Source organism: Benincasa hispida, chromosome 1, assembly GCF_027475165.1.
Source record: "Benincasa hispida cultivar pf3 chromosome 1, pf3_genome.v1.1, whole genome shotgun sequence".
Taxonomy (NCBI): Eukaryota; Viridiplantae; Streptophyta; class Magnoliopsida; order Cucurbitales; family Cucurbitaceae; genus Benincasa; species Benincasa hispida.
Genome location: NC_143478.1, coordinates 40,948,428 through 40,960,147, shown reverse-complemented (window position 1 = coordinate 40,960,147; position 11,720 = coordinate 40,948,428). Strand labels below are relative to the sequence as shown.

Sequence of the window (11,720 nt, the reverse complement as noted above, 5' to 3'; positions counted from 1 at the left end):
TTAGATCCAAATTATAAGAGCACTCTCTCCAAAATTTTAAACTACACACCCATTTTAATCTCACTTTTGACCTAGAAAATATAAAAGAGAATTTAACTAAAGTTAGTATACTCAAATTTAAAGTGTTTTTAACGAGGATAATTTAAAATCAAAAGCATTGGCTCTTTTTATAGTACTTGGAGTTGGGATACATCATTTCTTTAAACTTCTTTGATGTGAGACAACCCCAATTCTAATATTTTGTCAAAAGCATTGGCTCGTTTTCAAAGTTTTTATTGTTTCTTTTAAATATTAAAGATGTTAGTAACTCTCATATTATATAAAAATGTCTCATTGTATCTAAGTTTAGCCCATTTTATTGTTATATAAAAATGTCTCATTGTATCTAAGTTTAGCCCATTTTATTGAACCCAAACATTAATGAAATGAATAACAACTTTTGAGATTAAGTTTGAGTAATTTAAGAGTAAGAGTTGAAATAATTTTGTTGAGTGAGAGAACCAAACACACAAAATGGGCCTTTGTAACTTGGCCTTAATTGTTGTTCATAAAATGGAAGACAAAATTGAATGGAACTTCATATGATTATGCACACAAAGGGAGCATTGCTTGTGGGATAAATGATGGAGAGATACTTTGCACCTTCATATTTTTGTCTATTATACCCCATTCCATTTTGCTTTTGCTCTTTTAAGTTAACAATAATGTGTGAGGTGAGAGATTCGAACTTTTGACCTTTTGGTTCATAGTATATATCTTAACCAATTGAACTATACTTATATTGACTATATACAGTTTATTTCTATTGTTATATGAATGAATTATTTGTATTATATATTACTCGAACGATCTTCTTCACTATGACCGAATATGAGAGAATAGGTACCTTTCTTGGCCAATATAAGCAAAGTTTAACTGGCCTAAAGTATATATTTTCGATTAAGAGGTTTGCGAGGTTTTAATCCTTCTCTAAATATTGATTCAAAAAATATTTTTGGAATAAATTTGAACAATATCATATTCCCCAAACCTCTTTAAATAATAATAATGAGTCCGGTCTAATGACAACAATCTAGCCAAATAATAATTATTATTATTTGAGTATGATAGCACTAATGTACTATTATTTTCTAAATAAATAACACCAAATTTCATCCGGTATCAAAGGACCACTATGTAATACTTCTTTTATTTATTGTTATAGTGAGTGTTTTGCCAAAACAAGCATATTCCAACTGATATATAATATATATTAGCGACCAATAGGTATGTAGTTCGAATCTTCTTATCTCATTGTATTGACAAAAAGAAAAGTAGAGTTTTTATACTCCCTATTTGTTTTTACAAAGGTAATATATTTTAAGAAAATTACAAAAAGAAAAAAAAAATCCCCACAAAATGAGAACCTAGGAAGGGACGATATAGAAAGAAAGACAATGTAAAGCAACAATCATGTAAAAAATTCAAGAAATATATCGAAAACAGAATGAATGTTGATTTTATTTAGTCCAATATTTGCATTGGTGAAAATCAAACCATCGACTTTTGAGATAGTAATTTGTACCTTATAGTTGTAGTTGAATTGGTTTTTTTTCTACTCAACATAAAATCAATGATATTATACCACCCAAAAAAATGTTCTCATAAATTCATTAGGCTATTTCTATCACATGCTCAATTAGGGTTGTATTCTCCTAGACTTGGGTATTATTATGATATTCATTGTCAATATACCAAAGAAAAAACAAACAAACAAACATTTGTGAGTATCACATTCATACCATATGGATAAATTCAAATCTAGGTTTCACTTTTACCTAAAGAGAATTTTCCAAATATAGATCTCTCTAATTGAGTCCTAAATTTATAGATAACACATTGTGTTCCACCATCTTACAAGTTTCTAGAATTGAGAACTATATGCCAATTTTAAATTTATAATGAAAGTTATGTTCTCCATATGCAATAACAGAAGCATAGTTGAGCACAACTTCCATTGCAAGATTTTTCCTTTTTCTTTTTGACACCACTGTTTCATATCAAAGTATGTGTGATTGAATAGTTAGATACACACCTATGTATAACTCTCCTCTCATCATTAAAATAACATCCCAAAAATCATTTATAACCATTTTCTAAAACAAAAAATGAAAGCCTTTGATAACCACTTTTTAAAATTATATTTGTTTCTTCACAATTGATAATTGTACAGTGACTTCAAATTTGGATCCAAAATAGAATGTTTCTTTGTTGTTTCTTGCTCTGCTTCCTTTTTCTCCTGATTAAATGTCAACAATCTTTCCTCGCTCCTCCCTCTTCCTACTATTAAGGAAAAACCCAAATAAACATTGAATATTCATCCAAATTCTAAAATCAAAATCAAATTTTAAGGATTTTTTTTTTAATTGTTTTCAAACAAAGAAACTCAAGGGATAGAATCATGGAAGCATTCAAATGCTCACTGTTTTTTTTTTTTTTTTTTTTTAAAAAAAAAAAAAAAAAAAAAAACTAAACTAAACTAAACTAAACTAAACTGTGAACAAGGCCTTAACTTATCACAATTAGCAACTTAAAGAACTTAAGAATATATCATCCTAAGATTTGAAAGGCCAAAAGAACTTGCCAAAAAAAGAAATATCTACATTTCATTATATCTTCCCAATAACCATTGATAGATTGCAATATGACCATGATGGTAAACTGTGAGTTCTTCATTGTAATTCCCCACCCCCAGCCTCACAAGATAAAAGAAGATCCAGTTACAAGGGTTGCAACACAATCTCAACATCCTGTATAATGCAACCAAATCTCTTATTCGTACCATTTAAATCTCTCTCACAGGTTGTCTCATTAGCCGGTACATCTGCAAACGATATAGGCTAAATCGAAGCTTCGATCCATCTATCTTTCCAAACTTGACTCTATCATCCTTGTATGTTGAAAACAATTTCGAATAGCCTTTCGAAGTGATGTTCACAGAGTTATGAATACAATAAATATATAAACATGAAGGAAGTTGTCTTTATATATGAGAAAAAGAATGCTGAAGAACCAAACTCCAAATGCCATCGTTTCACAGAAATGGTTTCCCATTGCAAAAACATGTTACAGTGAAACGACAAATAAAGCCCGGTCACTTTTATTAGAAGCACTAGAGGGCGTTCCAGATATTTGGTCTAAGAAGAGAAGCCTTGCACAGACTTTAATTAAGAAAGAAAAAAAAATCCCAAAAAAACATGGGTTGAAGAGGCAAAAGAGTAAATCTTACAACATTAAATAATGAAGAAAATCTCACTTTTTAGACAGCAAAGCGCTGCATTGTGCCATGATCTTTGATGCCCTTGTAATGGAATCAGTCATGTAGAAGTTTTCTATGGGACTGCCAAAATCAGCCATGTCCATCTTCTGGGTGCTTTCAGGCTTAATTGAAGCTGAAAATGTAGCTGGCTCTCTCTCATCCACCTGCAAGAGGTTTGGAGCCACAGTACTTATCCGGGACCTTATCGCCCCGAGGGAATCATATGGCAACCGCAGACCAGCTACCTCAGAAAGAGCACGAATGATCTTCCAATCGTCTCGTGCGTCACCAACTGTTGGTACTGCTGGTAATGTTTGTTGGGCACAACCTTCCGTGTTTTCATAGGTTCCTTCCTTCTCGCTAAATGCTGCTGAAGGGAGGATGACATTTGCTCGATAGACACCTCGGTCCCCATGGTGTCCTTGATAAACCACAAAAGCATCCTTTGGGACCTTCTCCAAGTCCACATCATCGGCTCCCATCAAATACAAAAACTTTGCAGACTCAATGCTATTTACCGATTCTGGCACGAGTCCAAGGTCGAGGGCTGCAGCCTGGGAAGCATTCAAAAGCAATACGTTGTAACCATTCCAGTCAGGCCTGACCACATTATTTTGTTTGGCAATGTTTTCAACTACAGAAAAGATTGCATCCTTGTCCTTTCTTTCGAAAAGTCCAGCACCAACAATGATAGCTGGATTTTTGGCCTTTTTGAGGATCGAGCAGAATGGATGGCGACCCTCAACTATGTCAACAAGTGCTTGAGGTCCTGTTCCAAGGTGTTGATGATCATAGTTGAATTCAGTAGGCGGGCCAACATAACCAACTTTAGCTTGAGTTGCTCTTACAGTCTTTCGGATTCTTGCATTCACCATGGCAGCTTCAACTCTTGGCTGGCAATTTAGTTTGAAATAGTGAGGGGGCAAAGGATGACACTTAAACACATAATAACACCAATCCAACGAGATCTCATCTCACTATAATCCACAACCATACTTGATCTATGCGCATTATAAGTCACAGAGAATGAAAACAGATGAATGAAAATTACGAGAATGATGAGAAATATATTAAGAGTAAGTTCAGGAGATCAGAAAGAAGACTAATGTGATTCCCAACACCTTCTTATACTAACAGAATACTGATAGTGACGCGGATTATAAGTTAAATGATCAAAATAAACTAGTAATATTTTCTTTTAATGACAACTGAACTTTCATTTAGAAAAAAAAAATGTAACTAATATAAACTACACTACACATTTAAAGTTCTACAGATAACAGTATTGTACAAGTATATCAAACACAAACTGAATAGAATAAGTCACTAGAAGAAGATGATAAAGATATAGAAGTACCTGAGTGCCAATCAAAAGAAAGACATCTGCTTTCTCAAGACCAGCAATACCAGTATTCATGATATACCCAGAACGCAGGTCCGCATTAGGTTGCGGTCCATTTCCTTCACACCATATATTGTTGGATCCCAACCTATTTAAGAGATCTTTCAGAGCAATCATAGACTCGGCATCAGATAATTTTCCAGCAATTCCAACAATTTCCTCAGGTTTAACCTGATGGGCAGCTTCAGCAACCACAGCAAGGGCATCACGCCAGCTGACAGCCTTAAAGCGTCCATCAGCACCACGGATCATTGGATCATTTAATCTCTGTCTCTTGAGACCATCATAACAAAAGCGAGTCTTGTCTGATATCCATTCTTCATTAATATCCTGCAAATGGTAATTGGGAACTTATGCATCAGTTTGAATTGTTCGTATATTGCAAGTCTACGGGAGAGTAATTGGTGAATTTATGCAAACTTGATTAAGAAACTTGCAAGTCTCCCGAAGAGGTTTAAAAGTCATAAATCAAAGGGCAAAGCAAACCATTCTTTTGTTCCTTTAATATGAATCTCCCAAATTTCCTTGGTTAAATTTTTGATGTAGTATTATGACGAGGTATTTTCAAGATTTATAAATTAGATCTCCTATTTAGAGTAATTGCTGTTCTAAATTAATAATGATTTTTCTTTATGAAAAACCACATTTTCGTAGATCAAAGGAAAGAATACAAGGGAAATAAAAATAAAATTTAATTATTATATAAAAAAAATTGTCACAAGAGAAGCACAGTTACCCTAAAAATAGGCTCCAATCACTCAAAATAGAACTTAAAGAAGAGTAGTTACAAAAACTTTACAAACAGAGACTCAAGGGACGTCTGATACACCTCACTCAAAAGCTTCTCAATCCCTCTGAATGTCCCATTGTTTCACCCCAACCCCAAGGGGGGGAAAAACCATATAATAGCACAAAAACAAGCATGCCACAACAAGTGACCCTTTTCACGTAAGGGGAAGAAGAAATCCTTCACCAAAGAACTGCACACTCTAGTTAAATGCTTTCAAGAAATTATTTCACATTGATCCAGCAAACTCACAAGACCATAGAAGGTGATCTAGAATGTGATCCCTGGCTGCTACCTACAAAGGATACAACATTACCATCAATTTTTTTTTCTTTTGTTGTGGTGGGGTGGTTTACTTCCTCTAAACACGATCTAGGGCACCGACTCTCTCATAGAGCAACTGCACTACAAAATATCTACCTTCTTCAAGAATTTGATCTTCCAAAGTGAGGAAAAGATAGGAGACTTGAAGGAGAAGAGTTCACCCACTTGGTGGATATCCCAAACGACTATCTTTTTGGCAGCCCATTATTGACAGAATCCAAAAGAAATTGGATAGATGGAAAAGGTTTACTCTTTCTAAAGGAAGGAGGATGACTTTATGCACATCCGTTCTGTCAAGCATCCCATTATATTATCTGTCATTGTTTCAATCACTGGGTACAGTGGAGTTTGGTTTCTAAAGCTCAAAATCATGGCGCTTAGAATTTGGTGCTTTGAAGCATGCTTCAAATTTTGCTATATTAGCAAAATGGGGATGGCCTTTTATAAATGAAACTAATTCTCTTTGGAAGCAAGTTAATATCAGCATTCATGGTTTCAGTCATTTTGATTGGCACACAAAAGTAAGGGTAATCAAGTCTCAGGAGCCCATGGATGAGCATTTCTTCATGGAAGGAGGTGGAATCTCGGTTCATTTTTAAAGTTGGAAATGACAAAAGAACTTTTTGGAAGGACCCTGGGCTGAATGGGGTTATTTTGAAGGACACTTGGGCCTCCAAAATGGGTGAGCCACTTGGTGTTTCATGTTTGGGCATAGCCCCTGCTTTTCTTAATGTCCTTTTATTTGCTAAGAAGTTCTTTCCAGCAGACATCACATGAGAAGAAAAAATAAATAAACAACATAGTTGCTAGTCGATCACAAATATGCAAAATCATTCTTCAACTCTAGCAAATGGCCATTTTATAGAGATATACAATTGGCATGGGTAAGTGAGGAAAGTAGGCATGAAAGATACCAAACCTACCTCATTCAACCGAGGCACGATACGCATAACCTCTGGACCACGGCTATCAATTCTAATGTTAGATCCAATGGCATCTGTAACATCAATGCTCTCTGTACCCTTCAATTCCCAATTCCTGGCTTTAAATGCAAAAGGTTTTGAGGTCAATGCCCCAACTGGACAAATATCAATGACATTCCCTGAGAGCTCACTAGTCATTAGCTTTTCGACATAAGTCCCAATTTCCTCACCGCTACCACGACCTAACATGCCAAGATCTTGAACCCCAGCAACCTCTGTAGCAAATCTTACACACCTGCAGGAAGGAAAATGGATGTCTTTTAGATTAATTATTTTAGTCATGGTAGAATGGTTAGACCAATAACAGAAAAAGCAGAACAACTAGAGCAGCGTTAATAAACATTAATGTCCATAATTTTCAGTTTCTTAAAAATTAAGGATTATTTTTGTTTGAAACAAAAGATTTTATAAATGGAAGGGAAAAAGTACATAAACAAGACGAGATATCCCCACCAGCCAAGGAGAATTCAAATAGGATTCCCAATTGGCAAGGATCTGTAGCAATTACAATAACAAAAATCTTTTGAGATCAGACACCAAGTAGAAGCAAAATTCCAAGTTCTCATCAAGGTCCAGAAAAACATCACAAGGAGTCTTTCATTTGTTTATAATGTTACTTATTAATTTATTTCAGTATTTTTGTACCATATCCTCCACAGTAAGGCCACCACATTGTTGATCGAGATAATCCTAGCTCGTTTACTAAGTTATTTTATTTCTAGTATCTTTTCAAATTAAGCTTTTTCTAATAATAGTATCTTAGTATAGTTACTAAAAATAATTTTGAGATCTTATCCAAATTTTGAAAAATAAAATTAATCTTGAAAACCACTTTTTATGTCCTAGTGGTCACGGGGCAGGTAAGAAAGTAAAAAACACTATCAAGGGAATGTGAACTCCATGGAAGCCACCAACATAAGATGTCAAAATCCTATTGGTTTTCTAATATCCAAATGTTTTAAGATCAGGTAGATTGTCCTTCAAGATTAGTCAAGGTGTGTGTAAACTAGTTTGGAGTTGGACAATACTCATGATCATTAAAAAGAGAGAAATATTCTTAGAAGTTTTAGAAGGAAAAAGATGGGGGATAATCAGAGGAAAAACTCTAAAGTTGTAAAGTGTTAATAAAATCTTATTTCTAAGTTAACCATACAAACAATGAGCATGTTAAAACATCTCATGGTGCAACAAGCAATTTACTCGTGGAACACTAGGAAGGACCTATTGGTGATTAGACAACTTGTACCGAAGAAACAACCAAAACCTCAAAGCGGTCTAAGACTCCACAAAATCATACTATTACCTTAAGTCTCACTATCCAGTATCCACTCCCATCATTACATATATTTCTACCTCACTATAAGGACCCATTTTCCGCCTTACAAAATAGTCTTCACCACCAAGTAACTAACTCTGTCCCCCTAACATCTATGCATAGTTGTTCCGTGCCTGCTCTGCTCTTCCTCACATAGGCCTAGCACTCTATTGATATAAGATGGTGCAGGCATCTAGAAGTTCAAAAGGAAAGTTCATTCTTTGGGATGAGAAGAAGGTGAAAGTAGTGAAATTTTTTCGAAGGTAGCTATTCTCTTTCAGTATAAATCAAAATATACCTAAATCTTTTCATATAGCTTGTTTTCCCATCTCGTGTAGCCATTCTCGCCCTTTGCATGCACCTGCATCCCCGTTTTTTAGAAGGCTAATATTGCCAAGAAGGTCCAATTCTTTGTATGGGTGGCTTTGCATGGGAAGGTGAATATTAAAGATCGCATCCAAAGATATTCTTCCTTCTTTTTTGGGACTGCAATGGTGAATTCTTTGTAGGCTGTAAACAGAGAAGCTTGACCAGATCTTGTGGGTTGCTAGTTTGTTCGACTCTTTATGGTAATCATTGTTTGGACTCCTTCGGGTTACGTTTGGCTAGTAATAGACATGTTCTATGATGGAGGAGGTCCTTCAGAATACTCCTTCTCGGGATAAGGGCAGAATCCTTCGGTATGCTCCTTTTTTTCTTTTTCTTTTTTTTTTTTTTTTTTTACTATTTTTGCTGTTTTGAGGAATCTCTAGCTTGAGAAGAATGGTAGGATTTGTAGAGGGGTAGGAATATTGTAGGTGAAAGTTTGGGGATTGTCAGATTTATTACCTCTTTTGGGCGTCAGTTTCTCAAGCCTTTTGTAATTATCAGCTTGGTTTTATTCTAGGATTGGAGTCCCTTTCTGTAGTTAGGGTTTGGACTCCTTTTGTGGAGGCTGACCTTTTTAATTCCCTTGTATATTCTTCCATTGTGCTCTTGATATAAAGAGACTTTGGATAAGAAAGCTACTTATTCCCAATCTAAAGTTTGAACCTAGAAAATTTAACTTTAAAATATTGGGCAATAGCACAGAGCATGTTGATGAAACTATCCTCAATGAAACATTTGACTTTAACGGAATTGGTCTACAGGCAGTAAGTACATAAAACAAATCAGGTCAAAAACATTCTATCATGACATTTTGAACAAGAAAATTCTATCGACTTAAAATGAGTTGAAAAAACAAAAATCTCTCAAAAGCCTTGATGGAAGTTTAAGAAAAATGACCTTACTTGAACAGGATATGTTCTAGAGGTTGTACTACTGTATCCTTTGAGTTCTAAGAAAGTTTTTAAACAAAATTGAAGCTTTAAAATATAGAAGAAATACGGGTATAAACTTCCATCAGAAAAACACAAAATTACTATCTTAACAGAAGCAACAGTCCGTATCAGTTATCACACATGCAATTTTCCAAAATGTTTAGCAAAACCAAGGTACAAAATTTCATAAAGTCTAGGAAGAGAGTTACTCATCCAGTCTTGGGTTTCATTGTAAAGTCCATAATTCCAGCGTCAATTTTCAAGTATCACCTTCTTAAAAGCCACAGACACTTTACATGGTATGACTATTGAAAACGAAGAACTCTTAGACAAATGTTTCAAATCCAAGTTCATGTAAACTAATTCTGTTGAAATAATTCTATTTGAAGTTTCCCAAAAAAAAAAGCTCTAAATCAAATAATTTTCTTCCATAGAATATGTAAGCTACAAAATCTGACCTGGTACACTGAATACATCGTGTCATTACAGTTTTCACAAGGGGACCAAGGTTCTTGTCCACCACTGATCTCTTCACGTCAGTAAACCGCCCACGATCAGACCCAAATGCCATAGACTGATCCTGAAGATCACATTCTCCACCCTGATCACAAATTGGGCAATCCAATGGATGGTTCATCAACAAGAATTCCATCACTCCTTCTCGAGCCTTTTTTGCGAGTGGGGTATCAGTCTTAATTTTCATTCCTAGAAAGCAGATTATTCAAATAAATTATCATCTTATCCACACAAGAAACAAACCATGGAATCTTTCAGATAGATAAGACATAGTGATGCCATTCTGAAATTATTTTCTCACTATCACTCAAGAATACACAGCATAAGCCATATAACCATTCAAACACTAAATTCTTTAAGAATCTCAGTAATGCCTTAAATGGATGAAGCAGAGTATCCTGCACATAAGCAATTAATCATCCACACAATAAATAAAGAAAAAAAACAAAACGAATCAGAAGAAGTGAAGTATGCAATCTTAAAAGCCATATCCAGAAAGCAAATCATTGTTACTGTCTTAATGATCCTGATAGCATAGTGTAGTAGAACAACCTCAAGCACCAGGAAAAAAAAAAAAAAAACACACTGGTAAACGGTAATTGCTCTAATTTCAGCACATAAACAAAAAAAACATATCATATACACAACAGAGAAAATAAATCGCTCATCAATTAACATAATGAAAATCTAAGAAAACCAAAATCAAAGAGTCAATTAACCCATATTCTACATTAGAAATCCAGAACATAGACAAATTGCAAATCAAAATAAGTTATAGAACGAAAAAAAATTACCAGGAAGAGCGGGCATAGCGCAAGAAGCAACAGGCTTGGGGGATTTCTCGACTTCAACAAGGCACATACGGCAATTCCCAGCGATGGAAAGACGACTATGATAACAAAATCTAGGAATGTCAATCCCAGCGATCTCACAAGCCTGAAGAACCGTCATACCCTTGGGGATTTTGACAGGGTACCCATCAACGAAGACCTCGATGGCGTCCTCAGGAGAGGAAAAGTGGACGCGAGCGCCGGCGAGAGGGGTCCGAGGAGGAGGGGGCGGGGCAGGATCGGCCTGAGCCTGGGCGGCGGAAGCATCAGCGTTGTGAAGCTCAGTGGTGGAGACAATGGGTCGAAAATGGAGGAGATTTCTAGGGTTTTGGGAGGTGAGGAGCCTGGAAGAAGGCTTGACAACTCTGGAAGCAAGGGAACCCAACCCCATTGTTGGCAATTGAAGTTGAACTCAGACGAAGGCCGGATTGATCTGCGAAAAAACCCGTTTTTATATGTAAATTTCTGGCGAAGAAGGAGAGGGCGATGAAGGGGATACGATCAAATCAACAGTAAAAGCGAGTGAGTTTTGGGATCTTAGTTAAAGTTCCAAGCTTTACAATTACCCAAGTTGTTTTGGTTTTACAAAGTTTATGGTTGTGTTGGGAAAATTTTAGTACTATATATATATATATGTATAGTTATTCTAGTACTATTCTTGTCTAGGTATTCGTCAATAATATTTGTTTATATAATTAATAAAATGACAAACATCAATTTACACTCTAAATCTTGGATTGGATATTATATCAATTTAAATCGTAAACTAATAATTGTATCAATTTAGACCTTGAATTTTGAGGATTGTATCAATTTAAACCTTAAACTAATAATTGTATCAAATTAAACTTTGAACTTTTATAAGTGTATCTATTCATGTATCAATTTAAACCATGAACTTTTATAATTGTATCAACTTAAGTTTTCCATTATATTTTGTTTAGATATACTTATGAATGTTTTA

The 11,720-nt window shown here is 35.0% G+C and overlaps 1 protein-coding gene across 1 annotated transcript; it reads right to left on the bottom strand.

The window, feature by feature from the left end:
* Positions 1 to 3,071: 3,071 nt before the first annotated feature.
* Positions 3,072 to 11,447, bottom strand: EMB1467 (NADH-ubiquinone dehydrogenase). Its single transcript, XM_039037162.2, has 5 exons — positions 10,721 to 11,447; positions 9,869 to 10,115; positions 6,735 to 7,029; positions 4,656 to 5,030; positions 3,072 to 4,191 (listed from the first exon to the last, which is right to left on the bottom strand). The coding sequence occupies exons 1-5, from the start codon at positions 11,145 to 11,147 to the stop codon at positions 3,292 to 3,294; spliced, it is 2,244 nt and encodes a 747-aa protein (XP_038893090.1). The 5' UTR covers positions 11,148 to 11,447; the 3' UTR covers positions 3,072 to 3,291.
* Positions 11,448 to 11,720: the final 273 nt, after the last annotated feature.

Bases quoted from the DNA above. Each gene is read 5' to 3' on its own strand.
- EMB1467 (XM_039037162.2), bottom strand. From the start codon at position 11,147: ATGGGGTTGGGTTCCCTTGCTTCCAGAGTTGTCAAGCCTTCTTCCAGG. The intron at 10,116-10,720 runs GTAATTTTTTTT...TCTGCTTTCTAG, and splicing joins CGCTATGCCCGCTCTTCCTG to GAATGAAAATTAAGACTGAT. The intron at 7,030-9,868 runs GTCAGATTTTGT...TCCTTCCTGCAG, and splicing joins CGATGTATTCAGTGTACCAG to GTGTGTAAGATTTGCTACAG.